Source organism: Hordeum vulgare, chromosome 6H, assembly GCF_904849725.1.
Source record: "Hordeum vulgare subsp. vulgare chromosome 6H, MorexV3_pseudomolecules_assembly, whole genome shotgun sequence".
In the NCBI taxonomy this organism is placed as follows: Eukaryota; Viridiplantae; Streptophyta; class Magnoliopsida; order Poales; family Poaceae; genus Hordeum; species Hordeum vulgare.
In genome coordinates this window covers 31,233,767-31,256,725 of record NC_058523.1, presented here as the reverse complement: position 1 = coordinate 31,256,725, position 22,959 = coordinate 31,233,767, and the positions used below count along the sequence as shown (strand labels likewise).

General features: G+C 45.4%; 2 protein-coding genes across 2 annotated transcripts; both read left to right on the top strand.

Moving 5' to 3' along the window:
• Positions 1 to 4,581: 4,581 nt before the first annotated feature.
• On the top strand, positions 4,582 to 7,875 carry LOC123401545. Its single transcript, XM_045095372.1, has 4 exons — positions 4,582 to 4,888; positions 6,731 to 6,826; positions 7,010 to 7,167; positions 7,262 to 7,875. Exons 2-4 carry the CDS (start codon positions 6,752 to 6,754, stop codon positions 7,356 to 7,358), a joined length of 330 nt encoding a protein of 109 aa, XP_044951307.1. The 5' UTR covers positions 4,582 to 4,888; positions 6,731 to 6,751; the 3' UTR covers positions 7,359 to 7,875.
• Positions 7,876 to 17,306: 9,431 nt separating this feature from the next.
• Positions 17,307 to 20,016, top strand: LOC123404112. The gene is made up of 5 exons (XM_045098036.1): positions 17,307 to 17,584; positions 18,565 to 18,629; positions 18,931 to 18,975; positions 19,511 to 19,608; positions 19,708 to 20,016. The coding sequence occupies exons 2-5, from the start codon at positions 18,576 to 18,578 to the stop codon at positions 19,778 to 19,780; spliced, it is 270 nt and encodes an 89-aa protein (XP_044953971.1). The 5' UTR covers positions 17,307 to 17,584; positions 18,565 to 18,575; the 3' UTR covers positions 19,781 to 20,016.
• The last annotated feature ends 2,943 nt before the right edge of the window (positions 20,017 to 22,959 follow it).

Sequence of the window (22,959 nt, the reverse complement as noted above, 5' to 3'; positions counted from 1 at the left end):
AGATCTGAAAATATGATGTGAAGTAGACCAGGGGGCCATAGTGTTCACTAGAGGCTTCTCTCATGATAGCAAGTATTACGGTGGGTGAACGAATTACTGTCGAGCAATTGATAGAATCGCGCAAAGTCATGATGATATCTAAGGCAATGATCTTACATATAGGCATCACGTCCGAGACAAGTAGACCGGTACTGTCTGCATCTACTACTATTACTCCACACATCGACCGCTATCCAGCATGCATCTAGTGTATTGAGTTCATAACAAACAGAGTAATGTTTTAGGCAAGATGACATGATGTAGAGGGATAAATTCATGCAATATGATATAAACCCCATCTTTTTACCCTTGATGGCAACGACACGATGCGTGCCTCGCTACCCCTTCTGTCACTAGGTGACGACACCGCACAGTATGATCCCAAAACCAAGCACTTCTCCCATTGCAAGAATTATAGATCAAGTTGGCCAAACAAAACCCACAACTCGAAGAGAATTACAAGGATACAAAATCATGCATATAAGAGATCAGAGGAGACTCAAATAATATTCATAGATAACCTGATCATAAATCCACAATTCATCGGATCTCGAAAAACACACTGCAAAATAAAGTTACATCGGATAGATCTCCATGAAGATCATGGAGAACTTTGTATTGAAGATCCAAGAGAGAGAAGAAGCCATCTAGCTACTAGCTATGGACCCGAAGGTCTGTGGTGAACTACTCACGCATCATCGGAGAGGCAATGGTGTTGATGAAGAAGCCCTCCGTGCCCGAATCACCCCTCCGGCAAGGCACCAGAACGGTCCCCAGATGGGATCTTGCGGAGACAGAAGCTTGCGGCGGAGGAAAAGTATTTTCGTGGCTCTCTCTGGTGGTTTTGGATTTTTAGAGAATTTATAGGCGGAAGAGGTAGGGCAGAGGAGCCACGGGGGGCTTGTGACCTCTCCCGAGGTCCCCTGCCTTGGTTCTCAAGTTTCCTATGTATCTTCTGTTATGGAAAAAATCATTCCGCAGGTTTTATTTCGTTTGGACTCCATTTAATATTCTCCTCTGAAAAAGGTCAAAAACACGGAAAAAATAGAAACTGGCACTTGGCACTGAGTTAATAGGTTAGTCCCAAAAAAGATATAAAATAGCATATTCATGCATACAAAACATCCAAAGTTAACAAGATAATAGCATGGAACCATCAAAAATTATTGATATGTTGGAGACGTATCAATGATCATCACCATGGATAGGTATTTCGTGCGCGTAGGAATTTTTTTGTTTCCCATACGACGGTCCCTAACATAGACCGTGTAGGGGATGTAGTCGCACGGGGAGGTCGTCGAACACCAAACCCTCGTAGCGATGAAACAACTACACATTTAAATCCACACGATCAACGCGAATATTAAATCCCAATAGAAAATTCTCTCTCTATATAACTACTTTTCCACTTCTATTTTCATCTTTTCTCCTCTATTTCTTCTTCTTCCTTTTCTTCTTCTCTTCTTCTTCTTCTTCTTCTTCTTTTTCTCCCCTCCTCCTCCTCTTCTTCTTCTTCTTCTTCTTCTTTCTCATCTTCTTCTGTTTTTCCTCTTCTTCTCCTCCTCTTCTTCTTCTCCTCTCCTCCTCTTCTTCTTCTTCATCTTCTTCTTCTTCTTCTTCTTCTTTTTTCCTATTCTTCTCCCCTTCTTATTCTCCTGTTCTCTCCTTCTTCTTCTTCTTCTTCTTCTTCTTCTTATTCTTCTTCTTCTTCTTCTTCTTCTTCTTGTTGTTCTTCTTATTCTTCTTCTTCTTCTTCTTATTCTTCTTCTTCTTTTCTTCTCCTCCTCCTCCTCTTCTTCTTCTTCTTCCTCTTCTTCCTTTTTTTCTTTATCCTCTTCTTCTCACAGTAACCTAATTAACACTAAATGAACAGTAACCTAATTAAGATAAACTAACAGTAACACAATTAACACTAAACTAACAGTAACCTAATTAACACTAAAAGTGACCTAAACTAACAAATGCAATGAAATGAAAAAAGAAAAAAATAAGATGAACTCACCGATGGTCGGGTGTGGTGGTGGGGGGAGGAGGGCCGCGGTGGTGGAGGGAGGGCTCGCCGCAGAGAGGGGGCTCGCTCCAGCGGTGGGGCACCATCGCAGTGGGTTGTGGGTGAGGGAAGAGGGAGGGAGGAGGTGTGGTGGTGGTGGAGGAGGGCCTCGATGGTGGAGGGGAGGGCCGCGAGGAGGGGGGCTCGCCGCGGGGAGGGTGCTAGCTCCGATGGTGGGGTGTCGCCACGGTGGGTTATGGGTGGAGGAAGAGGGAGGAGGTGTGGTGGTGGAGGAGGGCCGCGGGGTGGTGGAGGAAAGCCGCGGTGGTGAAGAGGAGGGTCGCGGGGGGGGGGGGGGGCTCGTTGTGTGTAGGGGGTTGGCTCCGACGATGGGGCGTCGTCGTGATGGGTTGCGGGTGAGGGAAGAGGGAGGAAGGAGGTGTGGTGGTGGGGGAGAGAGAGAGGTGGGGACAGGGGAAGAGAGAGGGGGTGGGGTGAGGTGGCACGACCGTTATGTTTCCATCCTCTCTACCGTGTACTAGCAGACGACAAAGAGACTAAAGGCAGACGGCAAAGATGATGCAAACGTCATCCATACCATCCAGTTGGCCCACGGTCCAGTGGGGCCCACCTAGTCTTTTTAACGTCTGCCATTGGCCTCTTTGTCGTCCGCCAGCAGACGACAAAGAATTGACTGATGCAAACAATATCTTTGCCATCAGTTAGTTCTTTACCGTCAGTTTTTTGGAAACTGACGGCAAAGACCTTCCTTGCCGTCACCTGGCAGACGACAAAGAATTGACTGATGGCAAATTCTCTGATTCCAGTAGTGCAGGGGTGCAAGGGTTATACAACGTAGGTTACATCAAGGATGAAACACGCCGACCATCATGTGATCATGTAGTACACGTCAAGTCTTTGGAAGAGTCCATCTCGAATACGTCATTACTTTATTTATCTGAGTCCAATAATGATGGTAGAACGACCCACGAGTCCGGTCCATGGAAATAGGTAAGCGGTCCGAGGATCCCTTAGTCCCGGACTCCTTTAGGCCCCTTTATTTGTCTCTGGTTTATGGGAAAATGGACGTCCAAACGCGTTCACGGATTGAAGCGGGAATGCATTGCACGACAAACTGCGTAAGGAGAACAATGCAAGCACGACAAACTGTGTAAGAGCATCTCTAGAAGATATCGCATCCGCGAGTCCCACAAAACGTGTTTGCGGGATAGTGTAAAACCATTTTACTAGAAATCTCCACCGCGCGTAGAACTAATCCCGACATATCGTAAACTTTAAACTTAGATAAAGCTAGATAGTTTCGCGCCACATTCATCACCAAAGTTCATACACATAAACTACATAACTTAATTAAACATAGATTTAAAACTTATTAGATAACTAGTCGAAGCCGCCGTCTACTCCTCGTCGTTGTCATCGGAGCTGTTGTCGTCGCCCTTGTCGTCGCCTTCGCTAGAGAAGACCTCGGAGGGCAGCAGTCCACCTTCATGCAACACATTGTAAATGAGATGCCGAGAGCAACGGGTATGGCTTTGGTACTCCTACTGGAGCGTCTACAACGACACCTCTGTCGACGGCGGTGACCCTTTCCTCTAGGAAGGCATGCTCCGCCACGCGTTCTAGCTCGAGGGCCGGGTCAAACAATCGGTTGCAGCGGCAGAAGGTCTTCCACGCATCGGACCTAAATTCGGTATTGCAGGACCACAGGTCGCGCTTGCACGTCGACTCCTGTTGTTTGCCCATTGAAGGAGGGGGAGACCGGAGCCGTTGACTTCATCGTCCTTGCGTCGCTTGTGGTCGACGAAGCTGTCGCGACCATCGAGGGACCCGCGGCACCCGAAGCAAGGGAGGTCGCGAACCCCATGCCACCGCCATGGCCCGCACCCGCACACGATACACATGGGATGAATTTGTCCCCATCCCCATTTCATGACGTGTAAATTCGTGCGGGTACCCGTCCACGGGGAATATTGTCACCTTGAGGCTTTGTTTGGTAGAAGTGGATTGGGAAGGTTTGGGGAGGAGGAGATTTGAGGGAATTTGGTGAATTCCTTTCTTCCATCCAATCCTCTTAAATCCTCGAGGTTGTGTTTCCACCAGTCCCTCGAGGAGGGTCCTGAAACGTATGGATAGAAAGGGATTGAAGGGAAACGGGAGGGGTTCGGCTAAGCAAACCCCTCTTACCAAATGGGCGCCCCAAGTTCGGGGGATTGGATGATTTGCCCCACTTTACAAGGGGGTGGATGATTTGCCACAGTGTTATCTCAATGACCAGTGGCCCCGGCCCCACCCGGCAGTCTCAGGGAAGGGCAAATTATCAAATTAGGAAGTAAAGTGGGGCAAAAGATCCAAATTTCCCCCGAAGTTATGTGGGGTTTCTGACCCTTCGTGAGATTTTTCTCTCGAAACCTTCTGAATCTCCGCGTGACAAACTAGACATGAGGAATGACTGTTCTTCCTCAGAGAAAAAAAAAAAGGAGTACGCAATGATTTCGCCGGCCACGTGGCAAAAAAGGACTGCCACACGGGCAGGTCGCACCCCGACACAAAAAAAAATTGCCCCCCACCGAGTCTCTTCCGCCGGAAACAGGGTCGCCGCCTAACTCCTTCCTCCGTCGCCGACGAAGCTGCTGCCTCCGCCGCCGAGAGGAGCTCCGAGATCGTCCCCGACCTCGCGTCCCCGCCTCTGTGCTGCCGCCGTCGGCCCCTGCATCCTCCCCTCTGGCGGCTCCAACCCGTGCCATCCCGGCCGTCACCCTGTCTGTGACGACCTCCGCATCCTCCCGTGCAGCGGCTCCGACCCGTGCTGCCGACACCAACCTCCCCTCAAGCGGCAAGGTGAGGCCATCTCCTCCCTCCCTCCCTCTTCCATCTTCTTTTCATATTATTACTCTTTTGGATCTGTCAGTGGGCACATCTCGGTGTATGCTAGGATGTCATGTACTGACATATGTTCGATCTGCTGAGTTCCAATCGTTTTGATTAGGATGTGGTAAACCATATGGATGCGATGGTGTGCAGATATTGGACCTGCTAATGTCTGTTTAAGATATTGGATGCATGTATGGTGTTTGGTTGGTGTATGCCTTGTGTGAGCTATCAGAATGTTCATATGATTCCTGAAACAGCTAGAACTAATTACTCAAACTATGGGCACTATAACTTCTATATTGTCTAGCTTTATCCTACAGCTGTTTAAACCTGGAACCACGATGGTCCAAACTGCGGTTTACTTGTTCTCCCTCCTTCATATCTCACCTCACTCCCTAAAAACAAACACATCGCCGTTGCCTGGTGGTTCCGGATCCACCGGACAACCCCACCAATCCGCACTGCTCCTGTGCAACAAAACAGTTGTAACGTTCATCGGCGTTACCAGCCGCTCCCATGGGCTAGCCGGCCTATAAGACCCAGCAGGGAGGGGAGTTGGCTGATGGGAGTAAATTAAACAGCAATGATACAAATTGGAGAGTTACCGGTGCCGGTATCTTCTTAGTTAAGAGTGGCATTAAAGATACAGAAATTAGGGGATATGGTAAGTGAAAACTGTATAAGCAAATTTGGGGTTTTAGGGAGTTCTGTGTGAGGCTTTGCTGCAATTGGTGGCAATATTGTTCTTATCGTAGAGTAGTTTCTGAACTGTGGCATCAAGGTTATGGCAAGGTTCATGAATTTCCCCTTTTTGTACTGGTTGCATAATGCCGTTTATTTAGTGCTGCTATTTATTTAGATTTTAGAACTAGTGTTTAATGTTCAGTAATCCTGCATACCACTGTGTATTTTGAGAGATTTGTTTCAAAGCTAGGTTGGTAAGAAAGTAACAAGGTGCAATTAGGCCAGTGAGATGTTTCTTGGGAGAAAAGACAACGGTCGCACCGATTAGTAAGTTAGCTTGTCACTACCGGTGTCCTTGACCTAGGTTGGTCAGAGTTTACATAGTTGATCTAGTTTTGAGAGGTTGGTAACAAAACCAACAGTAAATACTTTGGGATGCTCATTTGAAGTATTGGTTTTCCCGGCGAAGTTATTGGCAGGATCTTATGTTATAACCCTGAGCATTGTCTGTTATGGTTTTATGTTAAAATTGGTCTGTATTTATGTTTTCATTCTTGCTTCAAATGGGCCTGTATTTATGTTTTCACTCTTGCATTATTTCACTATTTTTTGGCACTGAGCAAATAATATGCATTTGGATATAGGTGTAGCACTCCCAGATCTTTTGGAAACTCACATGACTTAACATATACTCCCTCCGTCCCAAAATAACTGTCTCAAGCTTAGTACAACTTTGTACTAGAGCTAGTACAAAGTTGAGACACTTATTTTGGGACGGAGGGAGTACTTAGCATCGTATATCTTGCTTAGTGTTACAGATTGTTGGCATGGTGCTGTGATTATCATATTTTTATGTGCAGTAACATCGAGCCTTATACCTGCTTTTATGCTTACAATTGATGATATAGTATGAATTTGAGGCTGTTGATGCACACAAGAGAAACTATGTTTTTTTTTTTTTTTGAATAAATAGTAATTTGGTTGGATTTTAGTGTAGTGCGGCAGCACTTAAGGCAGAATTGGTACCTGGGATGTTACAAATCATTCTACATTTATGTGTTATCTAGAACCATTATTGTTTCACGCGGAAGCATATAGGTGATAACGTATTGTTATTTGTGTCAGTGCCTATAAATTTGGGTGAGAATGGCAGGACAATCGCCAAATCAAGTATCATCAGCTGAAGCTATCTTGGTGGGAGCCTTGTCCTCTGGTGTTAATGTAAGAAATACTGCAATGTGCGTTATTATGTTCACTCTTAAATTTAATTTGTTCTCGTGCTTTATGATATATTCCTGTATTCAGCCCCAAATTTAGCCATAATATTGTTCCCTTTTTTATGTGGTTATGGAATGCGCAAATAACTGTAAAGTATCCTAACCGGTGTTTATCTTGTTGGTGTAGGCTCCCACGTGGATCGTGCTCCAGATCACATTTTTGCTACTGGCGTTCTGCTTCACCGCGATGCTTTACCTAGCCTTTTTTTCAAGCGACTTTGTGATCGTCGGGCACGTCCTTCTGCTCATAACCATCGGCGCGGTTCTATTCGTGCTCCTCAACAGGTCTGCCCTGTCCTCTCCTATCCTCTCCCCACACGCGATCTACCCTCTGTTGCGACGAACAATCTTAGCGAGCTGCGAGTTCTGTACGTTTCAGGTTCCTCGCAGAGACCGGCTTCGTCCCAGTCGAACAGCAGATGCAGGAGATGGGGATCCACAAACCAGAAGCCGCAGAGAAAGACAAGAGCAACTAAGCCACTCGGGCCCGACTTTTTTACATTACATTATGATGATGAAACAGAGTGCGCCACGATGTACGCAACGACTCCACACATAGATACACGCTAACTGCACATGTACACATCTGTTAAGCCCGGCGACACTTTGGAGCGGGGCAGCTTCTTCAGCCATGCCCTCGGCCGCGTCGTCAGTCCTTCGCTTTGCCGCTCTTCTTCTTCTTGACGTAGCAGAAGCACGAGCAGCAGGGGAACTGGAACAGGAACTTCATTGAACTGTGACGGGACTTGCCGATGCTGCTGTTTGTTTTGTGCGTTGGTGTGTTGCTGAAGGCGGGTCTGCATCCGGCCGATAGATATACTGGTGTTTGTTGTGTGCGTTGATTCCTTGCTTGGCTGGTGATGTTATCACAGGACGGTGGAGATATGTGGTGCTTTCTTCTCTGTGGGGTGGTTTGTGCGATTAGTTCCATTGTGTTGTTCTGCGCAGAAGAACTTGTCGGCAAGTAACCGTGACGATCGTTTCATCTGCTTCTACCGTAATGTATCAACTGCAGAGTGTAAAACCCATTCACAAGCCAGCACAAGTCTGGAGTTATCCACTGGAAGAAAAAAGAAGAAGGAAAAAACAAGTCTGAAGTAGCAATCTTTGGTAGAGGTTTTCAAGTTGTGAACAAGTTAAAGCACGCCTCGCTGCCAAGAGAATCTACTACTCCTAAAGGTGAAGTCTGCGGTCATGATGTTAGGTTTGATAGGCTGGTATACGTTTTTTTCTCATACATAGGTTTATTTTCGTCTGGTTTTATTTCGTTCCACCTCCCACCACACTCTTCCACTGGTTTTATTGTTCATCGGTTTAATTTTTTTTTACTCTTTCTTTCAATTCAATGCTTTCCTAACTTACAAAGATCGCATATCTAACTTTCCTAACTTATTCGAATCAACTGATCCTCTAACTAATACAGTTTGTTTTAAGAAACAAATAGTAGATTTTTAGGTAAAGATTTTAAATAACAGATTTTAAAAAACTCAACAAGTAAAGATTTTGTTTGATTTTATTTTGTCTGATTCTTTTTGCTCCACCTCCCCCGCCCCCTTCATATTGGTTTTTATCCTTTCAATAAAAAACATTCCTAACCTTTTCAACTTTCCTCACAAGCCACGTTACAAACATACAGAAACCGATAACACGTTACCAAATAATAAAATTCGGTTTCCTCGTAATCAATTTCAAATCTTAACTTTCCTAACGCATTGGTTCGTGCCTTTCCAAGCAATCTAATCTTTTCTCCACTCCTACGATGTCGCGACCGTCATCTACCCAACGCATCTACCCCTCTGAAGGGCATCGCCTCCCTGATCTTCGTCGCCTCAACCTCCCGCACTCTAGGTGATTGCAGTTTGATCCCCACAGCCGCCGGCGATGGGAAGGAGGAGGTGGGTGAGGAGGAGAGGCCAAGAGAGAACCTAAAGGGGGAGTTGGCAACCAAGGAAGATCACATATCTAACTTTTTTAACTTATCTAAATCAACTGATCTTTCTAATTAATACAATTTGTTTTAGGTAACAAATAGTAGATTTTCAGGAAACAAATAACAAATTTTAAGAAACTTAACAAGTAAAGATTTTTTTTTCGCCTGATTCTTTTCGCTCCACCTTACACCCCCCCCCCCCCCTTCATATTGGTTTTTACCCTTCCAATAAAAACATTCCTAACATTTTCAATTTTCCTAACTAGCCACGTTACAAACATGCAGGAACCGATAACACTTTACCAAATAATAAAATCCAGTTTTCTCGTAATCAATTTCAAATCTTAACTTTCCTAACACATCGATTCATGCCTTTCCTAACAATCAAATATTTTGTCTACTCCTATGATGCGGCGGTCGTCATCTAACAAATGCATCTGCCCCTCCGAAGGGCACCGCCTCCCTGATTTCCGTCGCATCAACCTTCCGCACTCCAAGTGACCGCCGTTTGCTTCACACGGTCGCTGGCGATGAGAAGGAATAGGTGGGCGAGGAGGACAAGCCAAGGGAGAACCTAACAAAGAGCAGCGGTGTGTTGTCAATTGCTTGAGGTAACTATTATCTACCTGAATGCATCTGCCACGCAAAAAGGCACTGCCTTCCAGTTCGTCGTCGCCTCGACCTCCCACACTCTCGTGTGCTGGTATAGCTCACCGTTGTTTGCTTCCCACGATCGCCGATGACGGGAAGGAGGAGATGGACGAGAAGGTGAGAATGAGGAAAAAGCTAACGGGCAGCAGCAGTGCGTTGATGATTCCTTGAGGTCAGGCTTACACTCATCAATATTACTTGTTGGTTTTCCTCGTAGCATATTTTTAGTTTCGCATACTGCTTTTCTATTCTATCTGCAAGCCGATTAACCGTTAGTTACTCATATGAATCAAGGTCTGAAGCTTGAGGTAGGGAAGCACTAAGAATCAGACTACTGATTCCTAGACTCCATCACACTAGTGCGCTCTCGTTGGATCACAGCCTAGTGGACCGTTGGATTTAGTACAAGTCAAGCTCCTTTATAATCATGAGATATAGAATCACGTAATTTAGGGTAATTAACCCCAAATCTTTAGGAAACCGTTCGAGTAGTTCCAGGAAACAAATTTGGGAAGGATTAATGTAGCCTAAAGACTTTCCAAATGAAATTTTCTGCCTTCTAAATCACTTTTTATTTCCTTCAAAAGAACAGCGTAAAGACTTTCCAAATGCGATTTTCTTCCTTACGAATCACATATTCTTTCTTGATGAAGTATTTCATGCTTTCATTGTTCCTTTAAATTGCATCGAGCGCAAATGAAGTGTGCTTCGATCTAAAATAAATTGTGTTGCTTCCATGCTAAACGAAATTTTGCTTCCACGTTGAACGATAATTTGCTTCCATGTGAACTGTAAATAAATTTGATTTCATGTCAAACGGAAGTTGTTTCCATGTTGACTGAAAATAAATTTGCTTCCAAGTCGAATGAAAATAAAAATGCTTCATACGTTCATGTTACTTGCTTTGACAATTTACAAAGGTGCTACCGTCAAGTGTTGATACTACAATACATTGTATGTTCTTATCGCATGCTTCTTACATGATACATATTTGCATCAATTTGCTTGTGAAAAATGTCCTCAAATACTTCGTACAAGCACTAGTAGGTTCATTTGTTTCGGCAATACAGGTACGTCTATGTATCTGGAAGTATCTGATGACTTGAACGGCCTGGCCACATGCTTCTTGCAAACTGCAGTTGGTCCTCAATTCCTCATCGAACCAATACTCCAAATTCATCACCGACATGCTTGAGATCTAGAGGCAATTGATGCAGCCGATCCTGCCAATAACATCTAATTGATTAGCAACAACGAAAAACACATCAGATAGCGAACACAAGACCTATTTATCAAAAAAATATCGAAAGAATGACAAAGGACCGAACAGTACAACCCAAAGCAAGAGAAGATGACTGGGAGTGATGAGGTTGCGAGCTCGCTGGTCATGGCATTTTTATACATTTCAGCAGGTGTGAACTCCGATTCAGCCGATGATAACCTGGTGAAGGATGAACCGCTGATGAGGATTTGGGGATCGACCCACCACTTGCGCACCTAAGATGTCACCAGGGGATCTCGTAGGTGGAGAGACGATGCAACAACGAGGAGCGGGTAAACGGAACTGCCCGATGAGATGGCCATGCTGCTCGACGACGGGGAGGAGGCAAGTCCATGCGAGGCGGGGGGAGGGGATCTGGCGAGGCTAACTTGGGGTATGTGTGCGAGGTGGGGGCGACTGATTAGGGGTTTGGTGCGTGGATTGCGGGTTGGTTAGCTTTGGCTGACGGGATTTGTTTCCATATGATGCAAAATCTATGACCGTGAGATTGGAATTGAATCGACGACGTTGGACAGGTGAGACGATGACCTCCTATCATACTATGGATGAAAAGTGTTTCCCATACTTAGATATCTATGAATCTTAGCTAAGACAGCATTGATGTCGGAACGTGATACATTCCTACCTATTTTTATGAGAAGACTTCATGAGTTGATCGCGTTGACTTGACCCATATATGGATCAAGCCATCAACGTTAAAATCCTTATGTCCATCTAAAAGTAATTGTATGTGGCAGTCATATATGTCCATCTAAAAGAGTAAAAGTAAATGTATGTGGCAGACATACAGTAGCCCAGTAAACAGATGCATATAAATGCAAACTACTAAATTTCAATTGGGTTGAGCAGGTGCTTGTGCAGCCAATCATGGTTATTTGCCTAGAATTGTCGACCGTCGTTGACCACTTCTCAGATTTCTATTAACAAGAGGACTACATGAACATGCAGGATCATATGCAAGTGTAGTTTCTGTTGGAAGAGTAAGCTTCACACAATGTCCAATCTATGCAAAATCCGTCGTCTCATCTCATGCATGCATAACCAAACCGATGGTAATTTGTCTACTACTCTACTAAATGTAGTTTACAAATTCTTTCACGGCTTTAGTTTCCATGCCGCTGCGCATGCAGGTCTCCCCTTGCTCAGTCCTCTCGTAGGGGCCCGGGACACCATCACTAACTCGCTCAGAGCCCACTGCCGCTACAAACTCTCGTCGGGAGTACAGGAATGTGGCACATTCTTGAATGAAGATTATTCCTCTCCATAATGACCTACGAGGTGGGCCATCAAATCCATCACCGTTGATCTAACAGAAAATTGTGTATTTTTCGGCATCATCTATTGCCATAAGTTGTAAGAGTCTTCTATTTTCTTTCTTTCTAAAATACATGTGAAGTTGTGATATTGTTCTTACATAATATATAGAGTATATTTTACTGATGTGAAATCGAATGGGTCACGTGCAAGATGGTTTATCTCATGTGCCCAGTGCACCACCAATTAAAGAATGCAGGTTATCTCAAGTTGCATGGGATCCCACCAAATCAATCTCCTTCCTCGTTTATCTCTACTATCTGAATTCATAACTTCACATGTATTTTGGAAAGAAGGTAAGCAAATTTTGTATCTGCATCGTCATATTGATGCATTGTTCATGAGTTCGACAACTAAAATTGGGAATTTGATTCATTAAACATCTATACTAACCAAATAGTTTGTTCAAGCTTTCACAACATATACTTACGGGATATTTTGCTTCGTGATGCAGATTCTAGAATAGACCCAGCAACAAGTGAGGTAAAAGTTCCCAACTATTTTTGCCAAAGATTCTACTTGCTTCAGCTATTTTGGACATGAAGTAGTTGAACAGGGAATTCGATCTTGTTCATGCAACTTTTTTTCTTCAGTGCAGTACGTCCCAATGGCTTATCCAGACGACCCAGAAGAATACGATGTACTATGTTGCAGTACGCCAGTACCTGACAGAAACCTATGGGGACCTACTTATTTATGTCCAAGAGAATGGCAAGTCGGTCCACTTTATGGTGACACCAATCTCCAAAGTTTTAATTCAGTTTTCATCTAAAATTAATTGATTCAAGAAATTTGATGAAGTTTGGCCATGGTTATGCACATACCAGTGCTCGCTATTTCCAGTCTTTTATGATTGATGCGGCATGCATCTCACTTAAGGCAAGACACTAGTGAATGACACCAACATGGTGGAATACTTGAATGCCTACATAGGAGGCACACTAGGTGCATTAAAATCGGTCGTTCAAGCAAATTCCATCAAGATTTTTCTGTGAAACCTTCATAGATTCATCCCTATTTGAGCAAAGTAATGATGGTATTGATGTGAATTTTATCTCTAGAAATAATTTTAACAACAATGTGTATAGAGGGAATTTCAATCTTAGATCGTATCCCGGCAATTCCTCTAATAATTATGGTAGTTACTATGGTAATTCATCTAATAATAATAGGATACCCTCTGATTTTAAGAATACCATTAAACAATTTATTAGTTCTTAAAAGGTTTCAAAACTACGCGGACCAACAATCACAATGAGTACTCAAATGTAACCAGAAAACACATAGCACATACTCCGAGGAGCCAAAAGACATGAAATGTGACAAAACCATGGCCATGGAAAGTAGTAATCCATCCATCACAGAGTTGAACACATCTCTTTCCATCACAAGTTTCACTTGTGCTGGAACATCCCAACATGTCATGACAGGTTCAGACACTACCACACCGATCAATCAAGTTATTTATTATAGAGGGAAGGGCAAAATTCCTTCACGATCCAAGCCACAATGTTGAGAGTGGTAGGAACAGGGAAGACCGATTGTAATTATACCTCGCATTTGTAGGCGGGTTTGCCGGACTTGGGCTTGGAGGAGGCAGTCCCTTTCTTGTTCGCCTCCTTTTGAGTGTGTGAGATCCTTTGAACTCTTGAATCTTTCTCCTGTGGTCTTGATTCTGCCCATTCTTGTCGTGTTCAGCCCTACACGTCGGTCGGTGTCCATAGGTGAAATAGAACTCGTAGCCTTGGATGTCCTTGCGGCAGAATTCACACCAGTGCATCACGGTCGCATCTTCCCCGTGCCGCCACAACCTCCCCCGCCTCCACCACTGCCTGCCCCCTCCCCCTCTGCGCCCCGTGCACCAGCCCCAACCCGAGCCCCATCGGCTGCCATCACCTCATCCTACACTAGGTTAGATTGCCCCTCTCTCCTCACCTAGATCATTGTCGGTTGTCCCTTGGTCAAGACCTCACATGGGAAACCCTTGCTGCTACTCTACATCGATAGATTAACGAGGGGATGAGGTGAATGTGACCTGGATCATGAGCTGGTAATACCAGTAATAGCGGGCTGAGCTTATTTTCCGTCGGACTGGACCCATGTACTGAACCTATCCGTGACTCTGTGTTGTGGAAATACATTTTTTCATACAACTATTATATATGTATCCCTAATAATATTTCTCGTCCGCCACCACTCTCTCGAGACTCGCACAAGGAAAACCAACCTACCGATTCCTTGCAACAGAAAGAATGCTTTGGATTCGGGCAGGCAGGCCAGACTTTGGGCGTAGGTAGGTAGGTGACACTAATCTCCCTGTCTGGCCTACTCCATCTCTAGAGTAGGCCTCCCATAACCGAGTTATCCATCCTAAAAGAAATGCTAAGATGCATGTGGGATAAACTAGACTTGATTCTAGCATTAAAGTTCTTAGCACTTCACCCGCAATGTTTATATGGATTATATGCATTTCTAGTTTAGGCTTCAGGTGGCCCATGTATCGACAATTTTAATTATACTAAGCTTTTTTACCTTTTCATAGTTATCTTGCAACTAAATGTACAATCTTCTGATGGTTACATCCTTTTATATATTCTCTTGAATACGCAAAATTGACAACCTAACTACGCTTGTATATAAAGACAGAGATTAATTTGTGATATAGTTACAATATTAATCGATGCATCTATAATTTATTGTCTTAAGATATATTTTATTATTTAATTTGGACATTCAATAAAATCTTATATTGTAGCAACTAATTACAAATTTATTGATAAAAAGTATCTCATTGCTAATTTTTCATGTTACTTAATGTATGATAGTATGTCTCCATGTCCTATATCCATAGCATTATCAAAATTTTAAACTTGGTAGACTACTTTAGAGTGTATAAATTTAACTATGTACTCAGAAAATATGACTAGACTAGAATGTTATCAAATAAAGGTATAACTAAATAGAGGGCTCTAGAGTGTTCGATTCTAGCACATTGGTGTTGTTTGTTTCTTGGTCAATTTTACTACCATGGACCATGGCATCTAGTATCCTTTGGTTGTGTGTGGGACATAAGGGTAGACGTCTATTCAGCCCCCCTAATGTTGCCCATGTCTTGTTGGACATTCGTCGCTCCAACCCCCCTGCCCTCGCTCACGTCATCCATAGCACAACAAGCGTTCGATCAAATGTCATAATGCTTTTCTTTGACATTGTCATTGTTTGCTTTGAAGGAAACACGATGGATTCATATGAGTACTTGTACGCCGAGTTCATTGATTCATCTTCGTCGGATGATGATGATGATGGTCAAGATGAGGATGACATGACGATAATTATGGAGGTTCTTGAGGAAACGAATAATCCATGTGAGCATGTCAAAATTGGGCGCATGGCCATGTTGCTCTCCACGAAGACTACATTGACCCCGACGTGGACCTGCTAAAAATGGTATCCGGAGACATCGTGAGAGGCGGTGAAGTGTCGTGTTATCATGCACATCATGATGTGGATGACGAGGGTGAGGAAGTTTGCCATGTTATGGATTTTGAATAGATGGGTGAACCTATGAAGCTTCCACATTAAGAGGTGGCGATGTTTGAGTAATTTTCCTAAGGGCTTGTTCGGTTGAGGTGGATTTAAAGGGGATTGAGGGAGATTAAATCCCCTACAAGCCAAAATCCCTGCAAATCCCTTTCAATCCCCGCAGGAAAGGGATTAAAAGGGATTAACGGAACTAGGCCTAATGCGTCACTTAATTGCCGATTCGCAATCGAGACTCATACACAGCTTCACAATAATACGGTAGAGCATTTGTGAGCTTCAGAATGGGACTTGGGCCCAGTTCTTTTTAGCTCTTGGTTCTCCAGAATCAGCTTTTGGAAAACTTCTCACAGAATCAGCTTTCCACAAAATTATGTAGAATCAACCATCAAGTTCTTTTATGAGATTGTAGTCAGTGATTATAAGATGAGTTGCGTGCTGAAATGACTCTAATATCCGTAGGCTGACGAGAGGCTCGCCCCGGCCAGTAATCAAAGGAGACGAGCGGCTAGCAGATGGTGGTGATGAGGGTCACCACCGGGGCTGGAGGAGGCCGGGTGAAGGGTTACATCGCAGAGCTCGGCAGGAATCGAAGGAGGTCGGGAGGAGCTCGACAAGGGTCAGAGGAGGTCGGGCAGAGGACCACAAGACGAGTAGGTGGGGCAGAGGAGTGGCCGGGGCGGAGGAGCTGCTTCAGGAGAGCGGGCGGGGCAGAGGAGCGGACGGGACGGGCTGTCGGGCGGCACGGCGGCGGTGGCCGTGTAACCCTATCGCGAGCGTGAGTGGGAAGATGGGGATCGAGCGAAGCGAAGGGACGAGTCGTGCGACTCGTTTTTTTGGTCACGGGCGGCTACCAGTGGCAGTTCTTTCATAAATTACTGCTCAAATAGGGGTACTAACTTAAATTGAAATGTTTTGCTCTGTGAAAACGCCCAGAACCATGAGAAGCGAGGTCCTCAGATGATTTTAGATTGCACTACCGATTCTAACGGAACAATTAAATCAAGTTCTTTTAAGCTTTTGATTTTCAACACCATGATTGTCCATAATCAAGCGAAAAGAACTGGGCCTTGGTATCAGTGGATGTTCTCACGCGTAGGGGTCTAATTTGAAAATAACAAAAGAAAAAGCAAATTTGGCCAAACGGGTCGTGCCTGCTGAGCCGGTCCGAATGCCCGCAGGCCAGGCACGACACGGGTCGGGCCCGACACGGGCTAATCGTGCTCGGGCCAGGCACCAGCACGCCTTAGGCCGTGCCCGGGCTGCCACCCCGAGCCCGCGTGCCGGCACGGCCCGACACGATTAGGAGGACCACGTTGGGGGCCATGTGGAAGCGGGGCGGGGGGGGGGGGTGGGCGTGCGCCGTGCGGCACGGCAGCTGGCAGCACGCCTTGGGCGATGGGGGAGCGGGGGCAGCGGTTGGCGGCTTGGCGCGACGCGGTCAGCTGGCTGGGATGGGACCGCGTGAGAGAGGGGGCGCCGGAGAGGGTTTGGTTTAGACGAAAGAGGGGCGGGGGACGCGTTATTTTTTTGGTCTGTGTTTTTTTTTAACAAACAGACCAGCGTGTTGCGGACCCAGTGTGTCGCGGATCGTGCTTGAGACTGGACCTACGGGCCGGCACGGCACGACCCGTTTAATAAACGTGTCATGACGGGCCGTGCCGTGTCAGGCACGAATATAGCGGTACCGGGCCGTCCCGTTTGGGCAGGCATGAGAAAAAGTATGAGTGCACCTGCAGTGGCAATAGTAGTATCTCCCCCGAAGGGAAAAAAAATCGCTCCCCGAATCCTCTGCTGCCGGAAACGAGATCGCCGCCAACCTCCTCCGTCCCTCCGCGGCCGGAAAGGAGCTCCGAGCTCGTCCCCGACCCCGCGCTCCCGTCTCCGTTCCGCCGCCGTCGTCGACACCTCTGTTCAGCCGCCGCCGACCTCTGCACCCGAATCCAACCTGTGCCCCCGCCGTCAACCTCCCCTCCAGCGGCACGGTGAGGCCATACCTATCCATCTAAACCACTGTATTAGATTTGTCAAATGGCACAATATTAGTTTATGCTTGGATACAATGTACGCATATTGGATCTGTTAAGTTCCACATCTTTTTTTTGCTTGGGATGTGATAAATGTGCAGACACCGGATTTGCTAGTGTCTGTTAAGATACCTGCTTTTCTTGCTGTGAAGTGTAAGCCGTCAGAAAGTTCATATGATTCCTGAACCTGCTAGGGCTAACTACTCAATTTATGTGCACTGTAATTGCTTAATGTTCCAGTTTTTTTCTTCCTAGACTGTGTGTGAGGGCATGGGCAGTTAGGCACTGCAATCTGTCTGCAGCTTAGCCTGGGGGGAATTGAGCCAAGTACTCCCAACGCATCACGATTTAAGATGAGTAGTCTGCCTCATGTCGGGGACATATAAAATGAATGGTGAAGTCTGATCACAGGTTTCTTGGAGAGCAGAGGGACGTCGAGGTTATGCATACCAGCTCTTATTTTTTTCTAGGCATTATTTCTCGCCAGATAAAAGTTATAGGCAGGCATATATTCAGCTGAAGGACTAATTATTGGTCGGCTTATTTGTTTTTCCCTTTCGAAAAGGAGGTTGAAACCCCCCGCATCATCACCATAGTGATGCACACAGCCTGGTCTGCTTACTTGTGTGGCTTTATTTTTTTGGCATTGCCTCAGTTGTGTGTTTTTGTTTATATTTCTCATCTAGGTATGTTTTATCTGTGTAAATAAGAATTCAATACAATGTGCTCTAATTAGTGATCCAAATATTAACTGTATGGTGATCGCAAAGTTTATCGCATTTAGTATACTATATACTGGTGCGTGTGTGCCTTAAACCTTTTTGCATTGAATAAATATCTGGAAAGTTGTTCCATAATTGCCTGAGGCGAATAATAAAGCTTTGAGATTTACATGTTTAAGTAAAATAATTGATCTTCCTGTTCATTGACTATGGCAGAGTAAAGGAAGATGCCTTCACTTCAAATGGCTTTACCTCCAGAACTTGCTGATAATGCGCTCAGAGTAAGGGTCCTCTCATACATATCTAATGGACAGGAACTGACGCTCAACACGAGATGTACATGGTAGTGAGTAGTCAGTTCTGGTATTTCACTTCTGCAGTCGGAGTAGCTCTATCAGTGACTTTACCCTTTTAGCTTCAGCTTTTGCAAATCACATGTAGTACTCCACGTGCAGCCCAACTCTTCAGTATTACGTTTATAACGAGAAACTGTCAGGAAAAAGGAAAAATAGAAAGAATTCATATCATCTGAGGAAGGAAATGTTTGATTGCTGCTGATAAACCTTTTTTGTCGTGATGTAGTTATTCCGCGAGTGCTTAAGGAGGGCTAAGTTCATTGGTAATCAGGTATGCATATTTTCTCTTGAACTATCTTCTTATCTTGTACTGTACATCATATTGCTTAAAACAAACCCAACTCACTCTTTTCAAACTGAGCATCTTTAATCCTGATAATGTTATCTTCCTCAACAGAGAGCACAAACTGACTATCTTTAATCCTGAGAGTGTTCTGGGAGAATGGCAGCCTAGGTTATTTTGTCATTTGAGTATCCATAAATGTCTTTTTTAACCAGGCTGCATTGTTTTCTTTTGATATAAAATGCTCCAAGGTACCAATGTATCTCTAGCAGCATCATGTGTAAGAGGGCCCATTTATTTGCAGGCGTGTTATAATGATGTTCGAAAAGTGTAGTGCACCCAGAATATGCAAACTGCATGTCTTCATTTACACGATGAAGCAGAATAATCAGTTCCACCATCTGGAATAAAATGTCATCGCAACCTGAACTAACAAGTCCTTTCCGCCCTCGATATGCAATATCTGTACGACTGTATGAACACACGTGTTTGAGTAACAGAGTTGCTCTTTTTGTTGGCCCAGCAACACAACACGGGGCTTCTCGTTAACATGGTGAGGCAGCAGTTCAAGAAAAACATGCATGAGACTGATCCAGAGAAGATACAGAAAATGAAGGACGAGTAAGTCACCGCTCCGCGGACAAGCTCAGTTCTTGGACGTTCCTTTCCATTTTTATTCTCCTCGCATCATATCCTCTGAAACCCTTTCTTGCTTTGCAGCGCGGCGAGGGGCCTTATCAATCACATCATATACGAGTCCGAGAAGATGACGGGGCGCAAGTTCTCAGGTTAAGACAGATGAGAGTGGAGTCTCACCGTATGCTGTCTGCACGATGTAGGACCAGCTAATGATCTGCTTGGTTTTATACTCATTAAGACGGTGAATTTTTATTTACTTTTTGCATTTTCCTGTGGTTCCGGATGTAATAATTGACCTACACAACACATGGTAAGTGGCCTGCTAGCCTCTGTTTGGTTGTTCTTTAATTCTCCCTCCACTCATAAATATAAGTCTTTCTACAAGTTTCACCAATGGACTACATACGGATGTATATAGACATAAATATTTTATAGTGTAGATTCATTAATTTTGCTCCGTATCTAGGCCCCTAGCGAAATCTCTTTAAAAAAATTTATATTTAGGAACGGGGGGAGTATATCTTTTCATTCAGTGGCGGTCTTCAGCAAAATTGGAATTTCAATGCGCCAATCATGTGAAACCGGACGTGCTAGTACTGAAAAAACCCTCTTCTTCTGGTGATTTGCTGACGAGGCAGCGTGATCGCGTTCACTGGTTATAAACAGTAACGTGGTCTGTGATTTGTCCAAACCGACACAACTTTATTTCATTTTCTTGGGAGCGGCCCAAACCGGCGCTAGAATGTGGCCGGAGCGAGCGAGAAAGGCCATAAGGCCCATCCCGCCCCATGCGTCGCCGCTCAAGCCCAGCACAGGCAGACAGAGTCACACGCTCCGGCAGCGATCTCCATCCATCCAACCCAGCAGTTTAGTCCCACCTCGCTCCCGCAGCCCGGGTCGGACCAGCTTATAAACCCCCGCGGTGCGCCAGCGGAGCACTGGCGAGGGTGAAGTGTGGGTCCGGTGCTGGGGGCGGTGGCGCCAGCGTAATGAGCTGCACCGGCTAGGTGCGCGTGTTTAACCCTAAACCTACGCGCATCCCTCTCTTCCACACTGTGGGGGAGGTAGATGCTCGGGTGTTTGTCAACGGGAATGAGAAAGGCTTGTTTCCCTGCGCTTTGGCCTTGATAACATAAGCGCATATGCCCTGCGCTGGCGCCACTGCTCCCTAGCACGCTTTGGATGAGTTTGTCGGGCTGGCGGTGGGCCTCGGCCCTATATATCCCGCTTTGGATGAGTTTGTCGGGCTGGCGGTGGGCCTCGGCCCTATATATCCCCGCCCGACCGACTTAACAGTAGCCCTCTTTTTGAGTTAATTAGCAAACCGCAAAAACATTAATTTGAAATTGCATCATCCATTTTGACGTTTTTTTCTCCACATAAATATGAGTTAATTAGCAAACCGCAAAAACACAACGCAAATAAAAAAGAAGAAAAAACTTCATCACCTTCTCAATTAACCAACCAAACGTGATACTCACTCTGTTCTAAAATCTAAGGTGTGTTAGTTTAACCCTAAACCTACGCGCATCCCTCTCTTCCACACTGTGGGGGAGGTAGATGCTCGGGTGTTTGTCAACGGGAATGAGAAAGGCTTGTTTCCCTGCGCTTTGGCCTTGATAACATAAGCGCATATGCCCTGCGCTGGCGCCACTGCTCCCTAGCACGCTTTGGATGAGTTTGTCGGGCTGGCGGTGGGCCTCGGCCCTATATATCCCCGCCCGACCGACTTAACAGTAGCCCTCTTTTTGAGTTAATTAGCAAACCGCAAAAACATTAATTTGAAATTGCATCATCCATTTTGACGTTTTTTTCTCCACATAAATATGAGTTAATTAGCAAACCGCAAAAACACAACGCAAATAAAAAAGAAGAAAAAACTTCATCACCTTCTCAATTAACCAACCAAACGTGATACTCACTCTGTTCTAAAATCTAAGGTGTGTTAGTTTAACCCTAAACCTACGCGCATCCCTCTCTTCCACACTGTGGGGGAGGTAGATGCTCGGGTGTTTGTCAACGGGAATGAGAAAGGCTTGTTTCCCTGCGCTTTGGCCTTGATAACATAAGCGCATATGCCCTGCGCTGGCGCCACTGCTCCCTAGCACGCTTTGGATGAGTTTGTCGGGCTGGCGGTGGGCCTCGGCCCTATATATCCCCGCCCGACCGACTTAACAGTAGCCCTCTTTTTGAGTTAATTAGCAAACCGCAAAAACATTAATTTGAAATTGCATCATCCATTTTGACGTTTTTTTCTCCACATAAATATGAGTTAATTAGCAAACCGCAAAAACACAACGCAAATAAAAAAGAAGAAAAAACTTCATCACCTTCTCAATTAACCAACCAAACGTGATACTCACTCTGTTCTAAAATCTAAGGTGTGTTAGTTTATTGAAAGGAAAATGTTTCCAGACGGACGACCTTGGCCGGCCGCCCCTCGCTCGCTCGCCTCTGTATGCGGAAGCGACTAGGCCAGTGCGTTGCGTGGGTTGGCTATGTTTGTCGGGCTGGCTTCATTGCACAAACCAACATCGGGAATTTTTGCTATAATTGGTGTCACACCGTGCTACAACCAGTCTTTTCGAATTGCTACATATACTAGGATGGTGTTAGAGCGTAGACGGACGACAAATTTTGCTCCATTGGTTTTTTTCTTCTGCTGGAACCAGCAACCATTTTTGCTACAACTGTGTTGTTTTTTTGCTACAATCATGCTAGCTTTTGCTATAACCGGTGTAGCAATATGCTGAACACGGGTCTCGTTCTCCTACAAGACATAGCTGTTGGGAAACGTAGCATAAATTCAAAATTTTCCTACGCTTATTCAGATCTTCCTACGGACAGACCAGCAACGAGAGAGGGGTAAGAGCATCTTCATACCTTTGAAGATCGCTAAGAGGAAGCGTTGCTAGAACGCGGTTGATGGAGTCGTACTCGTAGCGATTCCGATCTAGTGCCGAACTACGACACCTCCGCGTTCAACACACGTGCAGCCCGGTGGCGTCTCCCGCACCTTGATCCAGCAAGGAGGAGGGAGAGGTTGGGGAAGAACTCCAGCAGCACGACGGCGTGGTGTCGATGGAGAGACGAGGTCTCCCGGCAGGGTTTCGCCAAGCACCGGCAGAGAGGAGGAGAAAGAAGAGCAGGGCTGCGCCGAGGGAGAGGGAAAAGTCCATCCCTCAATGGCCAAAAGAGCCCACTATATATAGGGGAAGGGGAGAGGGGGTGCCACCCCTAGGGTTCCCATCCTAGGGGGTGCGGCAGCCCCCCCAGATGGGAGGTGCGGCAGCCAGAAGGGGGAGGAGGGGGTGGCGCACCAACTGGTGGGCC

Excerpts from the sequence above, each read along its gene's own strand:
- LOC123401545 (XM_045095372.1), top strand. The coding sequence starts at position 6,752 with ATGGCAGGACAATCGCCAAATCAAGTATCATCAGCTGAAGCTATCTTG. Across the intron at positions 6,827-7,009 it reads CCTTGTCCTCTGGTGTTAAT|GCTCCCACGTGGATCGTGCT; the intron begins GTAAGAAATACT and ends TTGTTGGTGTAG. Across the intron at positions 7,168-7,261 it reads CTATTCGTGCTCCTCAACAG|GTTCCTCGCAGAGACCGGCT; the intron begins GTCTGCCCTGTC and ends TGTACGTTTCAG.
- LOC123404112 (XM_045098036.1), top strand. The coding sequence starts at position 18,576 with ATGCCTTCACTTCAAATGGCTTTACCTCCAGAACTTGCTGATAATGCG. Across the intron at positions 18,630-18,930 it reads TTGCTGATAATGCGCTCAGA|TTATTCCGCGAGTGCTTAAG; the intron begins GTAAGGGTCCTC and ends GTCGTGATGTAG. Across the intron at positions 18,976-19,510 it reads CTAAGTTCATTGGTAATCAG|CAACACAACACGGGGCTTCT; the intron begins GTATGCATATTT and ends TTGTTGGCCCAG.